Source organism: Gossypium arboreum, chromosome 7 (genome assembly GCF_025698485.1).
Source record: "Gossypium arboreum isolate Shixiya-1 chromosome 7, ASM2569848v2, whole genome shotgun sequence".
In the NCBI taxonomy this organism is placed as follows: domain Eukaryota; kingdom Viridiplantae; phylum Streptophyta; class Magnoliopsida; order Malvales; family Malvaceae; genus Gossypium; species Gossypium arboreum.
Genome location: NC_069076.1, coordinates 97,060,492 through 97,077,462, shown reverse-complemented (window position 1 = coordinate 97,077,462; position 16,971 = coordinate 97,060,492). Strand labels below are relative to the sequence as shown.

Below are 16,971 nucleotides of genomic sequence, written 5' to 3'. Positions count from 1 at the left end.
GTACTTTGGCCCCCCTAAAATTATAAAAATTCGATTTAATCTTTTACAAATTATAAAGATATTGTCGAAACCATTTTTTTATTTTAGAAAAAAAATGGGAATCGACTTTTAAAACAAAGTGTAGAGTCGCCCCCAATCCTTTTGTTTAGGTGTGATTGGATCACCTAATAAAACATTTTATTACATTTAAATCAATTTTGGCCTACGTAAATTTGAGAAAACGGGTTCGGGAGCCGATTACGTATGAGGAAGGATTAGCACCCTCACTACGCCCAAAATTGGTACCAAATTATTAAGTACTGTCCTTATGTCTAAAATTTTAAAATACTTTGAAATATGGCTCCTTTTAAAACATTTGAATGGCTCAAGTTGCTCGTCAAAATTCTCTTGTTTCAAAGGAATACAGCATCACATCCAGCACGATAGGACATGATCCTTTATACCTTCGAAACCACGATTAATTTTTTACTTCCAAAAGCTCATACGTTGAAAATTACAAAAGGATGCCCAATTATTTAGTCCAACGAAAAACCGAAACCCAGCACGGTAGGGCACGATTCTCGAATTTCCAAACATTGAACATTGCCTTGTTTTAGAATTTAGAAAATACGGATGAAATTTCAAAGGAATATTTGATTGTTTTGGACAAACGGAAAATCGAAACCCAGCACGGTAGGGTACGATTCCTCGAATTCCCAAACATCAATCATTACCTTTATTATAGAGAATTTTCAAATAAACAATTGTAAATCAGCTCAAAACGCATTAATTTGCCTTGAAATAAAATGGAACAATTAATTTTAAAACAAAAAGTTGAAAATTACCAAGCAACACTTGCGAACACAAGGCAAAATTATAAACATGGAACAATATACATGGATAGAGAACTCTATTAATGAATGAAAATAGTATAAAAACAAATTAACATACACACAATAACCACGATCTTACATCCAAGAAACAAATTAGAATAAAATATAACAAGTTTCGAACATAGATGAATAAAATTTAAAATAATAATACAAAAGACTAATAAACGATATAAAACAATAATATGTGAAATAATATGAAAACTAAAACAACACATAAAATATAAAACAATATGGCAACAATTTGAAAACTATTAAATATATGAAAATTTACAAATGAACAACACATGATAGAAGAACAATAAATTAATAATATATAGATGATTAAAGTAAACATTATGAAAAAAAAAGTTTGGAGCAAATAATATACAAAATATCTTAAAAAACAAAACATATCTATTTAAAATTGATTATATACATATAATAATAAAAACATAAATAATATATAATGGGGTAATAGTCCATGAAAGAATTTTAAATAACAAAAATATGATAAAGTATGTTTTAAAGAATAAACTATATACATAATAAATTTGAGAGGAAATATATATAAATAGATTTAAAAGAAATTATATATATAGAATAACATAGAATTAATATTGCTTATAAAATAAAACTAATTTAGAATTAATATTGCTTATAAAATAAAACTAATTTTAATATAAATTATATATATACTAATATATACGTAATTTAAATTAAAGATTATACAAAATTTTAAAACAATATGATATATAAAAGGTGATTTTAAAATAATAATTTTATAATAAAAATAAAGTAATTTATCAAAGTAATTTAAAATGTATAAAAAAATTAAGAGATGAATGCCAAATAAATATAAAAATAGTGAATTATACAAATTGAAATGAAAAAACTTAATTGAAATAACATCAAACTAGAGGATAATTAATAAAAAAAAGCTATTGAAATTGAAATAATGACTAAAGTGCAATACGCGCAAATGTTCAGGGATCAAAGCTGAAAATATTTCAGATCCCAAAACATGGCGTTTAGATGCGGACTAAATTGCAAAGACATGCAAATTCTAGGACAAATTTGAAATAAAATAAAATGTAACTAAGGATCAATTAAAAGTTTGCGCGAAGGCGAAGGATTAGCCGTGCAAATTGACCATTCGAAGCGCCAAAGCACTGATCCAGCCTATGGATCGGGCTTGCGCGCGGATCTTCCCCCCCTTTACACGGCACCGTTTCAAACTCTATACAAAGTCAAGCCTAAAAAAAAACCTAAAATCAATCATTCAGCCACTTTAACAAAATCAAAAAAAAAAAAAAACTAAACTAAACCTCTCCTTATTCATTCGGCTGAACCATGAACCTTCTGCCCAGCCACCACACGTTACCGTGACCGGTGATTGGCGGTGAGCGAAGCCCGTTCTAAACCGATTAAAGCCACATATGCCAATTTCAACCCCGAAATCCTCACTTAGACTTCGATTTAGATGAAGAAGATGAGGACTCCGAAGGCGAACTCTCAATGGTAAACCCTCTATTTTTTTAGATTCGTCGAATAGATTCAAAATAAAATAAAATAAAAAACAAGAATAAGAGCAGAGAAATAATCTACGAATCACCTTTGGTAAACTCTTTTTGAATTGATTTCTTTTTTCATATATGTGTCTGTTCTCTCTATTTTACATCGTTTCATTCAGTTTTATAGCCAAAATAAATAAAAGAAATAAATAAAAAGAAATCCAAATTTCATTGCTGTCATTTGTTGCTATTTGCTGTCCATTGCTTGTGGTTGTTTTCGTTTGTTAGTTTGTTGTAGGTACAGCTAGAGGGTGGCGCGTGTGGAGGCAATTATGGGGGTGAAGCGTGAAGTCACTGGTGGCTGCTTGCGGCCCGAGGGGAGACGGGGCTAGGGTTTGCTGCAAGCATGGTTTGGGCTTAGGGTTTATTATTCTTTTGGGTCTGCTTGTAAAATTGTGGGCTTAATTTTATTATTGGGTATTGGATTTTGTAATGGGCTAAGGGGTTATAGACTGTTTTATTGATTTTTATTATTTTTTGGTTTTTTGGCATTTAGTTTATAAGTCTAAAGGCCCGGGTGAAATGGGCCTATTACAAATATAAATTATAAAAAATTAAAATTTTATTCGGCCCTCCCTAAATATTTATTCTGGCTTCGCCCCTGCTTTATAGATGGGTAGATATGTAGATGTCTACATATATGAACTTGGGTTTAACATTTTTAATTTGAGTCGAGCTAAGACAAAACTTTAAACTTATTTTCCAAGCGGAATTTGGGCCTAAAATTTTGTATGTACCCAATCCATGATCAAGTTTAATGATTTCTCAACGATTTATTTTACTAAATTTGATTTACTTTATATGAAAAGAGAAGACTAAAATTTATAATATAAGCATCTAAATTTTCTTGGATTCTCAATTCTCAACAAGTTTAAGAACATTGGGCTGTTATCTGTAAATTTTAATTTCGTAATATATTTGATAAAAAAGATTTCTTTCAGAATTAAGAAGTGATGCAAATTTGATCGTACCAAGTGGCTAACAATTGAGCTAATATAGATAGACAAATAAATTATTGTAAAGCATATCAACAAAGTTAATAATATATTCTCGTAAATACCAACAAATCGCATTAGAAGATTTCAATAAAAACAAAATCTTGATTGAATATTAGAGTTTTGTAAAAACAAACCCACAAAAACAGATACAGACAACTTAGGTACTTTACCCAAATTTTAATAGCTGAAAGTTCAAACCGTATTCTATTTCTATACACAAACACCCAGAAAAAGAAAACTTTAGAGGCAATCGGCCAGCAGCACACACCTTCGGGTATAATACCCTGTTTCAGTTTCATAGCATACTTCTTTTATCCTACATCAAAGAATAAATATAAATATCCGCAAAGCATATGAATCTTCAACCCCTTAACGCAACACAAAATCACCTCCTCCACTCCACTTGTGTTGCTTTCGCTGCAAAATCCAACATAAAAAAAGATGTCATTGGGAAAATAAAAATTGTAATATCTGACCTTGCTAAAGTATAAAGGAGATTCTTGTACTAGAAATTATATATTTAAAAATTGGATAAATTAACCTTAATATGTTAAAATAAAGAGCAAATTTTTTTTTTCGTTAAAAATTTCATCCATTTTTACTGTTAAAAACTGAACTAGCTAACGAAATAACTAGAGACCAATTTTTAACAGTCAAAATGGATAGAATTTTTATCAAAAACACCAGTTTGCTCTTTGGTTTAATATATTAAGACTAATTTACCCATTTTTGAGTGGAGGTGACAATGCGATTGGCTCCTGGTAGAAGGGCCTCCATAGTACTTTTACTATGAACTGAGTGATTGAGACCTGTGAAATTTCAGACAACTTATGTGTAGAACTGATAAGTTCTAACCAATAATTAGCAGTTTATACCATTTCCATCTCGGGATGATAAAGCGGATCTGTCTCTTTTGTTCTCCACTTTCCCTGAATGAACCAGTCTCTGTGTCCTTGGTGAATGTGAGCTGAGTTTACTATTGGCTGGGGATGGCAAAGACTGGCGACGACTGAGGTTACTTTTTTCATCTCCATCCTGGCCAGAGCGAGGAGAGCCTTGTAGTCTCAGCTTAGCCTTGACAGATTCAGTAGCTCCCATGTAGCTTGGCAGTACAGGACTGTTCTGATGTCCATTTTCTGTGCCAACCTGTTTTGCAGGATTAGAAGCTTTCTTGCCGGACTTCTGGAGCTGCGGCTCATTATTCACGGATCCGTCCTTCCTCTTTAACTCCACATTTGTTATGGGAGAATTCTCATCTTTAATAGTTATATCTATCGAAGGCTTTGAGTCAACGGCAGCACAATCAGCATGCAATGAATCCGTTGTCTCATTCATCCATAATGGCCATGGCATAGTTTCAATCTCGGGTGATTCTGAAGTTGCTGTGGTAACCTGTTTCTTTATAATCTCGGATGACCCATTCACTGTCACAGCCATCTCCTTGTTCAGCCCCTCAGCTGAGATATTTACAGTTGTCATCTCTCGACTCATCTTCTCAGTTGAGCTAGTTACTGCCATTGCCATTTCTTTCTTCCTCTTCTCAACTGAGCTATTTATTGTCAGCGCCATCTCTTTCTTCATTTTATCAGCTGAATTATTAGCTGTCATGGCCGCCTCTTTGCTAGTCTTCTCAGCTGACCTTTTCAGGCTCTCTTCTACAATATCAAGGTCCGGAGTACTTGAGACCTTCTCCAAACTCTTTAGCTTTTCAAATTCAAACTCTGACTGCAATGAATGTTCTACTACAGGATTATGAACCTTTCTCAAATTGCGTTTAACCTTTTCAAGCTCATTTTGTGGGTTTTCCTGCACGGGCCCAGCTGGGTGGCCGAAAATTTTCCTCGGGTTACACTTGGGCTTATCAAATTCAGAGGTTGCTTGAACAGACGTACTATCCATATTTGAGGAAGGAATCCTGCGGACACTACGTTTTGCTCGACCTGTATCCATTCCAACAGTTTGACCATTAACCTTCTTCTTCTGGAATTTAGTGTTGGAGATTTTCTTTGGTTGAGGAACTGGTTTCCAGAAGCAGGATGCTGACCAACGCTCTAACCAGATCCAGACAGAATTTGGTTCCCCAACATCATAACGGAGGCGCAAAGGCATTACGGTTGGTGATGAAGCAATGAGCTAAAGAAACAAACAGAAGTCACATGCCCAAATTAATAGGGAAAAAGAAGGTGAAAGGACAGGGACAACTCAAATGATATTCCAATTTAAGAAATCATGTCTAGCGATAGGTGGTAGCTAACTATTGGTCAACTTACCAAACCCTTCTTAAAACCCACATTTGTAGGTGCCATGGAGAAACAAAGGAAAAGAAAAAGATGATAGATTTACGTTTGAATAAAGTAATGCATGCTTACTGCCAAATGTCTCTGATGAACAATATTTCTGGGTGCACAGATTCCAATTTCCAAAAAGGTACTATGGAAGGTAGGCAGTACTCTTGTGCCTACCTAAAATTAATGCAATGGAAAACTGTCTGAGCTAGAAGGCAATTTAGCATGTTGAAGCTTGCTGAACAGGAACAAAATAGTAGTTTTATGTATTTCCATCAATCAATTTGATTCAAGTAGCAAAACCACATTGACCCCAAAATTAATATTAGAAAACATGACAATATGAATGCATGTATTAATAATTCTATTTATTTCCGGTTCATTTATTAGAAATACTTAGATACCTTACGAACAAAAGCATGTCCTGACAACTTTCCAATGTGTGAGGGCATATTAAATCCAAGAGAAACTACAAGCTTGCTCTCCTGCCAGAGAACCATAAAAAGATTAAACTATTAAAAGAAGCTAGCCTACTTATTTTTTGAATGTATATACAAATTCAATGCACAAAGAGTGAGTGAAAAAAGTGGAAATAACAATCTACACTTGAAAATTCACATATACCATATCACGCATATAGTGATTATTGGAAGAAGAATATTCCAAGTAAACGGAAATGGTATAAGGTATAACTAATAAATGTGAAAGACAAGAATAGCAATCGTAAATCAAATTTAAAAGATTAGCAACCAAGATGACTGCATTTGTTAAAAGAAGTTCCCAGATGATAAGAGTGCTCGAACATATTTACCAGAAGGTTTATTTGATTGCATTTTTTCTGCAATTCGTGGACACAATCAGAATGTCTGACCATTTGTCCACGAACGCAAGCTTGCAACTTGACAATTCCCATCATACAGCACAAAGTAGAAATAGCTTGTCTCCTAACCAAGTGGCCACGAATAAGTGCTTGCAGCCTTATAATCCCTTTGAGTGCCCAGAATGCTCGGCGAGCCTTCACATAAAAAGCTGATGTCAGTTTGGCTATGATATCTGCTAAAGGTTATTCCTTGGTTATGTAAACTCTTAAAATTGATACTAAAAATCCACAAAGAATAGGATAACAATACCAGGTAACCCCTAAAAGCAGCCTGCACCAGGGTCGCCGATTGTTCGTGCTTTATCCTTTCAGGATTAGAAGGTGAATCCTGAAGAGTGAACTTCAGAGAATCTATGTCTTGACTCATTGGCAGTGATGTCTCATCATCATGTGAGATATTTGCAGTTTCCTTGTTCTCCAATTCTAATCTCCTTTCATCTCTCTCAGTAGTATGAGGATTGAGCTGTGAAGAGAAGGGAGGAGCCACAGCCAAATCACTTTCTGATGCCCTGGCTGCAACCAATACCTGGCTGTCATTGTCAACCTTCTGCAAACAACAGTCCAACGAAGAAACATAGAGCATAGTTATTATATTCTGATTGATGGATGGGAATAAGAGACCAAACCATTAGTATCTTTTTATCTCCTTTTCTGTTAACAAGTTTTTAATTTGTTATTTTACGTAGAAACAAAACTTTTTTTTTTTGCAGTGAATTAATTTATATATTTTTTAAGGAATTAATTTATAATGTATCTTCTAATTTGTATTAGTTTGCCCCACCCCACCGTTTAAAACTAAATCTCAGATTTTTTACTTGGTTATTTTCTAAATTCTTTATGGTCTCTCAAAATAAAATTATTATAAGACTAATTATTTACAAATCTATACTATTTGTGTTTTATTGAGTTGGTGTCACTCTTAACTCAGTTAGGGATATTATGGAAATACCCTATATAATTAAAATAAATTACATTATTTGAGGGTATTTTAGTCTTTTCATTTTAACAAAAACCAATAAAATATGTATATAGTGAGATTTGAACCAAATCCAATTGAATTAACAAAATACTAAATTTATCACTCAACCAAAGCTTCATTTTAATATATTTTATACACTTCTATTTTAATATGCACAATTTATTATCTCCATCAATTGTATATCTATTCTATTCTTTAAGTCCCTCACTGAATTGGTGCCAAGAGTCAACCAAACACCAACTCAGTCAATGAAATTACGGAAATTCACTTCCATAATTAAAAAAAAGTTATAGTATTTGAGAGTATTTTAATCTTTTCATTTCTTTAAAAAAACCCTAATAAAATTTTGCATGAAGTTTTATTTGAACCTATGTTATTTAGGTTAATAAAATATTAACTTTATCATTAAACAAAAACTTTGTTTTAATATAATATTTACATTTTAATTGTATCGCATATTTTATTACCTCCATCAATTATTTATCTATACTATTTATAAAGACCTTTATTGAATTGGTGTCACCCATCAACTGGCCACCAACTCGTTAGGGATTTATCAAAAAACTCTTTTATATGCAAAGTAAGCTAAGTGATTTTATTGGTGTTTTGATTTTTATAAAAAATAAAAATTTGTTCATAATGAAATTTGAACCAAGAACACTATGCATATAAAACTTTTTCTTTTACCAAAATTAAAGCAATTTTATATTTTATATGAAACTTTAATAAGTATATTTGTTATATAAAGTTGTTATATATTTGTTATTTATTAACAATTGTATCCATGATAAACAATTGTATCACTTTAGTTAGTTCCAAATTATACCTTTCACTATTTATTGTAATTTGTGTTCTAATTTCGTGGTTTCCACATATATATACGTGTGATAGGATTTCTAATTAGACCTTATTATTTTGCAAAGCAAATCAATAAACATTTATAAACATGTAATATGCATATCATTTTTCTTTTCAATTTCAGTGGGGTATACGTAAAATCTAGCTATTTATTAAATATACTCCAACTCTCCTAGGGCCTTTAGGATCTCAATGGTGGCAACAGCCCCGATTATGGATCTGTCCCCTATCTAGCTTATAGGAAACTCTAATTAACAGCATTGCAAACAAGAATTTACCACTGCTTTCAAATATAAATAACATGATATTTTCTGTTTAGTAGTAATTAGCAGTAAAATATTACCTCCCTTCCTTTAGGATAACTAGATTTGGAAGGTTTCTTTCCAAAAAGCACAGTCTTAATCCATTTTCCGGGAGATTTTCCCATTACATGAAGATCCCGTGAAACTGCAAATACCTGTAATCGACTTCAGCATCATTCTATGTCGTAATAGCTTGAGCATACATTAATACTAAATGAGATAAATCTCAAAACTACACATGAACTTTCATTCAATGTAAAATGCTATACATGAGCTTTGATTTTATGCAATTTTATATCTAAAATATTAGTTTCATTCAATTTTTGCAAATTACTAACACAATCATCAATCTAGCACCATTTTAAGTATACATATTGAGATACAAATAATTATATTATCTAATATAAAAATAAATTGAGGCATTTATTCCTTTAAACAATTGAACCAGAGGCGGATCCTTATTAGGGCCTAGGGGGCCTTGGCTCCCCCAAAAAATTTTTTAAAATTGTTATTAAACCTTTGAAATTTTTTACAATTTCAATTAGACTCTTCAAAAATATTAAAATTTTCATAAAACCTCTAAAAATATTGAAAGTTCTAATTAGAACTACCAAAATTTATGAAAATCCTCACTAAAACCCTCGAAGTTTTTAAAATTTTACTTAGGCCCCCAAAACTTAATGCCAAGATCCCCACTGAGTAGAACCTAAATTAAAGTTTTATACATTTGGACCACAATCAAAGTTATAATTGCACCAAATCAAAGTTGATGTATCAAATTACAGATTGGATCAAAATTCATGTGTAGTTTTTGAGATTTATCTCATACTAAATTAAATGATTTCATTACAAAAGCGAAACATAAAAGTAAAACAGAAATTTTAGAAACAATTACAACCCCACCCACCCAAAAAAAGAAGGAAAAAAAACTCAGCAAAGCGAATTACCCGAATCAGCTAAGAAGAATCCCAACGAATTCAAAACCAATTTTCAAAAACTTAAAGAAATTAAAGTAATTAACTCTAAACTTCTTGATCTGCTGAAAATTGAAATCAACAGGTAACAGGCATGGCGCCAAAAAGGAAAATAAACAAAAGAAAGCATTTCACATTTAACAAATTTAAACTAGATCTGATAGTTACCCTGTAAATGCAATACTTTCGGAGCTCAAATCTAGCAATCCTGTTTCCAAAACCACCAAAAAGGAAGACCGAAGCATGAATTTTTTAAAAAAAGTTTAGAGAAAGAAACACTAACTTATATTGAAAATGGAGAAAAAATAGAAAGCAAAACGTACCACAAGAAAGCAGCTACAAGAGAAAGACTGAGAGAGTAGGCTTGTAAGCAAATCAAGAAGAATATTTATTTATTGAATTTAAAAATGTACTAACTGAGATTTTTCCTTTTTCTTTGCTTTTGTTGCTCTGTGATCTTTGTTTTGTACTTGTAATAAATTCTGAATGAATTTGGAAATTATGAATCAAAGCAACGGTATCTAATCCGGTGTAATCGAATTTAGTGTAATGGGTTTTTAGTAGGATGATCTTAACTGGTAAAGGATTCTAATTTTGAGATTGCAACCGACAGTGGAAATTTGACGGCTGGGATTGAGATGAGATGTGGACGTTGGAATAGGGAATGATTGTGGGAGGTAGTGTTTGTTTGGGGGTGTCCCAAAGTGCTGTTACGTCGGGAACAAGTGTCCAGCCTTCTTTATTCATTTCTGACCCATACTCAAATTACGCTTCTACCCTTCTACCAGAAACTTGCAAGAAAATTAAAATATTTGCCGGTTAAATTACGCTTGAATTTTACAATTATTTTTATATTCGGATCTAAATTTTTTAATCAACTTAATTATTAAATTTTATAATTAATTCTACTTTAGGATTTAAATTTTTTGCTCAAATTAATTTTTTAACTGGCAATTATTCTAATATTAGAACTTGAACTTTAAAATTTTTAAAAAATATTAAAGATTAACTTGATTAAAAATTTCAAGTCTCAATATAAGACTAATTACTAAGCTCAAACTCAAAAAAATATTAACCCAATATATGCAAATATATTAATTTTAATATCTTTGTTATTGATTTCTCTTTTATTTTTAGATACAACATACAAACTTGGATAATGAATATGAAATTGCTTTATTTCAAGATAATGGATTTGGGTTTGGATTGAGATTTTGATTTTGATATTTGATATTTGAATTTATTATTTATTTTATTTTTAAATATTTATTTTTGACTTGAGTATATTATAATTTAAATATTCAACAAATAATTCATTTAAATTCAGATAATAGTACCTAAATTGATGTAATTAATAAACTAATTTGAATTTTAAAGAAGATTTTCGAACTCAATTTTACAAATTACAAATATCGAGCTTATTCTCGCCCTTAAATCTACACAATGTTGGCCCGATTGGCATTGGTTGTCTAAACTGCTTTTTGATAGTAAAACTAACATTAAACAATTAATTTTTAACTTTTAAATCAAAAAGTTGAATGTAGGATAAGATTAGGAAAATGTAATATTATGGGTGAAATATAATATTACCTTATTTGATTCATTTGATTGAAATATAATATTTAAATGTTTAGTTGATTTAAATGTAATATTACTTAAAAGTAAATTTTACTACATTGCTCTTGTTATAGAATTATGTCTTGTATAGTTCACTTTATAGTCTCAAATTTAATTTGAAAATTATATTAAAATTGATTTAATACTAAATGAACGAATAGCTCAAACTTTAGAAAAAAATTTCTATTCAAGAAGTAAAGAACATAATTTTTGAATTTTTATTTTATAATGTTTTGAAATTTTAAATGATTTTTAAAATATATAGTTTTTAAATTTTCAGATATTTCACTGAAAATATAATAATTTTATTTTTAAAATTATTTATGTAATTTTAAAAATAATGATCAAAGTGACAAAAATTGTAAACATTGAGGACTAAAATGATATTTTATATTTTTATAATTACAAAATTAGACAAAGAATCAAAATTTAAAATAATAAAAAATATAAAAACTCAATATCTCAAAATTAAAATATAATGACTAAATTTTATTTTTTTAAAAATACATACATATTCAAACATTAACTAATTTATCCATAGAAGCATGTGTCATTGGACTTAAATCTCACAATTCGTATAGCGTTAGACAATTCTTACGTTTAAATCTGCCTAAGTCAACCTAACTTTCACAAAGTGTGAATTCTAGATAAAAATTCTCTCAAGGTACAAAAAATAAAGCAAAAGCAACTCAAAGACAAAATAGCAACTAAAGAACAGAAAAATGTCACAAGAAAGCAATGCACACAATGTGTTTAAGTAAATGCTCTCAATAGTTATTCAATTACTACGATGAATTATAGCTAAATGATTACAAATGAGAAGAAAGACATTTATTTATAGTTGAGCTCCCTCAAATTCAATGGTATAGATTAAGTTACATCGACAATTAAGATTTGCATCTATCTACAAAATGAGAGTCCTAATAGACTTAAACTCTATACATCTTTATCCTAACTAGTCTCTCTATCGGGTAGTTTCGCCCCTCGGAATATTTTTCTTGGGTTCAAACGTTGCCTAATTTAAATTGTTTTGCTCATTGGTACATCTCGTTCGCAAGAGTCCGCTGTGCTTACTTTTCCACATTGTGACTTGTAGACTTGTTCATGAGCCATGCCACTGTCACAAGGCTAAAACTTTAGCCTTGCAATATGTGTGACCTTAAACAATTTTTTAGGTTTAAATTCACCTAAATCAGCCTAACCCTCAAAAAGTAAAAATTCTCAACAAAATTATCCGAAGGCACCAAAAATAAAGTAAAAGCAACTCAAAGACAAAAAAAGCGACGAATGAACATAAATATACCACAAGAAAGCAACGCACATAAAGTGTTTGAGTAAATGTTCTTAATCATATTCAATTTTTATGAGTAATTACAAATGAGGGGGAATGCTTCTAATTATAGTTTAGCTCCTCCAAATCCAACATACAGATTGAGTTACATTAACAGTTGGGATTTGTGTCTATCTACAAAGAGATTTAAAGAATTGAAACTCTATACATTTTTATCTCTTAATATCTATATTAATTACTGAAATGTTTTACTTAGCCACCAAAACTTTAAGGGCCAGTTCTGCATTGTTTTTCAAAAGCACTTCTGGCTCCAAAAGCATTTCTGGAAGAAAAGCTGTGCAAAACAAGCCGCTTTGGTTGAAATTTTTAGCTTTTCAGAAGTACTTTTGAAAAGCACTTCTGAAAAGGAGAAGCTAAAATTTTTAGCTTTTCCTCTCCCAAAAGCACTTTTAATGTTTAATTACTTTTTCACCCCTCCAATAACATAGTACTTTCTCTTTTTTTTCTTGGCACTTAATTACAAATGTGTTAAAATCATTAATTAAAAATAAAAAATAATTTTTAAAATACTAATTACAAATATTTAATAGTTATATTTAAATATTTAAAATATAGTTTATATATTCTAATTAAATTTTATAAATAATTGATATTTATTGCTTAAAATATTTAAAATTTATATTTTATATATTAAAATATTAACAAGAAGTTATAATAATTTTTTATATTCTTACTAAAATATAATAATATTAACTATTTAAATATTATTTAAATACATATTTGTTACTTTATAATAACATGTCTAAAATGGACATTTTATTTCTCAAAAGTACTTTTTAACAGTAATACTAAACACTCAAATTTTAAACCAAACTTTTTAAAAGCTTTTTCAAAAGTAATTCTCAAAAGTACTTTTTCACAGCACTTTTCAAAAACATTGCCAAACTAGTTCTAAATAGATAAACTTTTTCATATTTTTCATGAATCGTACTAATTCAAATAGATTAAATGAATCTTATTTAATAAGTTAACCTCTATGAAAAAAATTTGCTAATAATAATCACGAATTTTGATTTACTAGTTATAACATGTGCACGCATATAAAACAGGCTCTGTACTCCGAATACCACGGAGATAAGAAAATGGTGGGAATGGTAAGGAATTGAACCGAACTTCCAATTCCCTATTGGGCATAGGCCCAAATTTGAATAGGGTAATAACGTCATTTACGTAGAAAACCAATGGCTCAACCTCAAATTCCTTAAAAGAACTCATATACCTTCTGGCTTTATGAAAGCCTGAGTGCGCAGACACTAATCTGAAGCATCATCTTGTGTTTTTGTGCTCTTAGATTCTTTGATAGTGTTCAAAGTCCACGCAAGGTAAAATATATCCAACACCCACATCCCTCTCTTTTATCTCTTTTCAGTTTCTTCTTATTTTTAATTCATTCTTCTTCAATAAAAACTTTCGCCTTTGTTAATTTCTCTCCTTTTCCTCTATCTTCAGATGTTTTTTGGGTAATTTGCGGGTTTTTTGTGTTGTTAGTATTTACTTTGACAAAAGTGTTTGCATACTGTTTAATTTTGATATTGATATAATTGCTCTTGTGATGAATTGAATTAGGTTAGTGAGTTAGGGTAAAAGTAAATAAATTGTTGATGAAATTGGAATTATTGGGTACCCTAAAGTTTTGGTTTCGTAAGAGTGAATTAGGAAGTTAACTGCAATAACTAGGATTGCTTATATTGGATGAGTTTTGCTGGAAATGAAGTGTATAAAATCATATGGTTTTTTCCCGATGGAGAAAAGAAGTAATATTATAGGTGTAGACAAGGTTTTAAGAACTGGACTGGTGGTCGAACTGGTCAGATCACCGGTTCCCGTCCAACTGGTTTGTCCGGTTCAATTGAATAAATTAACAGAAAAAACATAAAATTTAAGAAAAAGAGAAAACTGGTTCAACTGGCTTTTACTGGTTTGTGATCAACACGTCCAACCCTTTATTCCATACTGGTACCTGGACCAATTCCCGGTCCGATCAGCCAGTCCAGGCTGGTTCTGAAAACAGTGGGTGAAGATATAGGAACTTATTGTTTGGGATAAATTATAGGAGACAATTATCCTTTTCTCCCAATCTCCCTCTTCGGGACCATGTTTTTTGAACTCATTTTCTTTTGGTTCGATATGTGTATTTGACTTATATTCGAACATAGATATCAGGGTAGGATCAATATATCTAAAAACTTTTAGAATAAATGATCATTTGTGTGTCGAACCGTACTCATATGGGTTACTATCACTCACCCTAAAGTTATTTTTTTCAATTCAAAAGTTTTTCCAAGCTCATACTTCCATATATTTATTATATATCAATGCCATTAAGTATTAAAAATAACATAACTGTACATGGTTAGATCTATGAAGACCCTAGCCAATTTGATTTCATGGAATTAATATTTCCACGTCTTCGCCAAAAAATTGATCTTCTTATTCAATGGCATTGATTATATAATTTATGTAATTTATTACCAACAGCTTTACAAAAGAGGAAGATAGAATTATAGTCCCTTGTAACTTTTAAAAGCTTTTGTATTGGGGTTGTTTGTAATATTAAAAATTGCTAGAGAAACAAGCCAAATTTAGTACAGAAAATCCTTTTGTCCAAAAATGGTGAGTAGAAAAATAATCAAGAAGCAAACACAAGAAATTTATTTTGCTTGGACTCAGGTCTAAGTGTTGGACATTGGTACTACTCATTTCCTAGTAAGTGTTGAATGTGTGTGTTTAACACAATTACTTCTGGAAAATGAAAAGTTGGAGTAACATAGTGAGAACTGAAGAAAGTCACTTCTTCCTTGGCGCTGAATGCTTTTTCAGTCTTATGATTTTTTATTTGTGGTTCATGATCCCTCAAATAATTACACTAATTTTTACTTTTATAATTAGGTTTCAGTGATGGGGAAGGACTCAAAATCAAAGGAAGCAAAGGGAAAGGGCAAACAAGCTGGAGGTGGAAGCGATGAAAGTGCTTCAAAGGGTAAAGGGAAAGCTGGGAAGGGAGATGGCCTTGGCACCTGCACTTACGTTAAAGGTCTCTTTTGCTGTTACCCTTTTTGTAGAAGCATTGTTACTTTATTCCATTTCATATCTTTTACACAATTCTTGTTCTTTATTTTCTTTTGATTGTGCAGCAAGGCACATCTTGTGTGAGAAGCAAGGGAAGATCAATGAAGCATACAAGAAACTGCAAGATGGTTGGCTTAGCAACGGTGATAAGGTCCCACCAGCTGAATTTGCAAAGGTGAACATATTTGGATTTCGGAATTTTCGAAGATACTTAGGTAGAAAACTGATCATCTTATCAGGAATACAGTTAAATATCGGAAGTGGTTATTAGTAGCATAGTATCTTATCAACTAATCACATGAAAATCACTGATTGAAAATCAGTGAAAAAGGGTTTGTAGGTTGTGCTATTTTTTTTTTTAATATCATTCTCTAGCCTGAGCATGCAGGCATACATGGCACACACGCATGATAAAGTCTTTGAAGTTGATTTTCTGATAGAACTTTGGGATATTTACCAAGTGAGCCTACAAAAGTCCATATGTATGTGCTTATATGATTGCATATTGTCAAGGATTTGTAGTATCAATTAAATGTGTTCATGCTGTTATGTACTTTTACTTGGAACTTTGTCATCCTTGCTACAAATCATTGAGGTTCATTTGATCTAAATACTCATTTCTGGTGATCATCAAAAATGTGCCATATCTTTTTCCAGGTAGCTCAAGAATATTCTGAATGCCCTTCAGGGAAGAAAGGTGGAGATTTAGGATGGTTTCCGCGGGGTAAGATGGCTGGTCCGTTTCAGGAAGTTGCCTTTAACACAGTCATTGGAGCTACCAGTGCACCTTTCAAATCTACGTATGTATTTTCATCATCTATTCAGCTTCATACTTAAAAATTTTCAAACTCTTGACTGTTATTCGGTTTTTTCGCACTTAATGTTGCAGACATGGATACCATATCATCCTCTGTGAAGGGAGGAAGAATTGAAGCGAGCCAAGATACAGTCAGGCAGTGAAGATGAGTTTTATGTTCTATATTAATGCAGACATGAAGTATGTTCAGTTTGAAATATTATCCAATGATTATTCTTCGGATTTGCAACTGGGATAATGCTTCTTCTTGTTGAAAAATGGCCTGTAAGTTGATCTTGGATGTTTGATGCCAAGATATTTTACATGTTTTCACATTTCAAAGTCTTAGTTATGGTGTTTTTGGTGGAAGATGATTCGAGAAATAAAGGCAGAAACAATGTTTATATATGGGTATTAAAATGCGTTGAACATAGCTCGTG

The 16,971-nt window shown here is 31.2% G+C and overlaps 2 protein-coding genes and 1 long non-coding RNA gene across 4 annotated transcripts; 2 read left to right on the top strand and 1 right to left on the bottom strand.

The window, feature by feature from the left end:
* The first annotated feature begins 2,068 nt into the window (after positions 1–2,068).
* Positions 2,069–3,003, top strand: LOC108486279 (uncharacterized). The gene is made up of 2 exons (XR_001871460.2): positions 2,069–2,369; positions 2,651–3,003. It is a non-coding gene; the product is annotated as an uncharacterized LOC108486279 (long non-coding RNA).
* Positions 3,004–3,502: 499 nt separating this feature from the next.
* LOC108486278 (protein IQ-DOMAIN 31) lies at positions 3,503–10,414 on the bottom strand. Of its 2 annotated transcripts, none has more exons than XM_017790244.2 (8): positions 10,022–10,414; positions 9,867–9,906; positions 8,766–8,879; positions 6,836–7,132; positions 6,517–6,720; positions 6,110–6,190; positions 4,296–5,553; positions 3,503–3,837 (listed from the first exon to the last, which is right to left on the bottom strand). In XM_017790244.2, the coding sequence occupies exons 3-8, from the start codon at positions 8,847–8,849 to the stop codon at positions 3,806–3,808; spliced, it is 1,956 nt and encodes a 651-aa protein (XP_017645733.1). In that variant the 5' UTR covers positions 8,850–8,879; positions 9,867–9,906; positions 10,022–10,414; the 3' UTR covers positions 3,503–3,805. The 2 variants fall into 2 exon arrangements, with proteins under 2 accessions (XP_017645733.1, XP_017645734.1); XM_017790245.2 differs by having other exon boundaries at positions 6,836–7,129.
* Positions 10,415–13,827: 3,413 nt separating this feature from the next.
* Positions 13,828–16,951, top strand: LOC108484317 (uncharacterized). The gene is made up of 5 exons (XM_017788056.2): positions 13,828–13,988; positions 15,556–15,700; positions 15,801–15,910; positions 16,393–16,535; positions 16,625–16,951. The coding sequence occupies exons 2-5, from the start codon at positions 15,565–15,567 to the stop codon at positions 16,665–16,667; spliced, it is 432 nt and encodes a 143-aa protein (XP_017643545.1). The 5' UTR covers positions 13,828–13,988; positions 15,556–15,564; the 3' UTR covers positions 16,668–16,951.
* Positions 16,952–16,971: the final 20 nt, after the last annotated feature.

What these genes read in the sequence shown, in the direction of transcription:
- LOC108486278 (XM_017790244.2), bottom strand. Translation starts at nt 8,849, where the DNA reads ATGGGAAAATCTCCCGGAAAATGGATTAAGACTGTGCTTTTTGGAAAG. An exon ending in GTTATCCTAAAGGAAGGGAG is followed by an intron (nt 7,133 to 8,765) that starts GTAATATTTTAC and finishes TGTTGTTTGCAG; the next exon opens with AAGGTTGACAATGACAGCCA. An exon ending in CTGCTTTTAGGGGTTACCTG is followed by an intron (nt 6,721 to 6,835) that starts GTATTGTTATCC and finishes TTTTATGTGAAG; the next exon opens with GCTCGCCGAGCATTCTGGGC.
- LOC108484317 (XM_017788056.2), top strand. Translation starts at nt 15,565, where the DNA reads ATGGGGAAGGACTCAAAATCAAAGGAAGCAAAGGGAAAGGGCAAACAA. An exon ending in CACCTGCACTTACGTTAAAG is followed by an intron (nt 15,701 to 15,800) that starts GTCTCTTTTGCT and finishes TTGATTGTGCAG; the next exon opens with CAAGGCACATCTTGTGTGAG. An exon ending in AGTGCACCTTTCAAATCTAC is followed by an intron (nt 16,536 to 16,624) that starts GTATGTATTTTC and finishes TTAATGTTGCAG; the next exon opens with ACATGGATACCATATCATCC.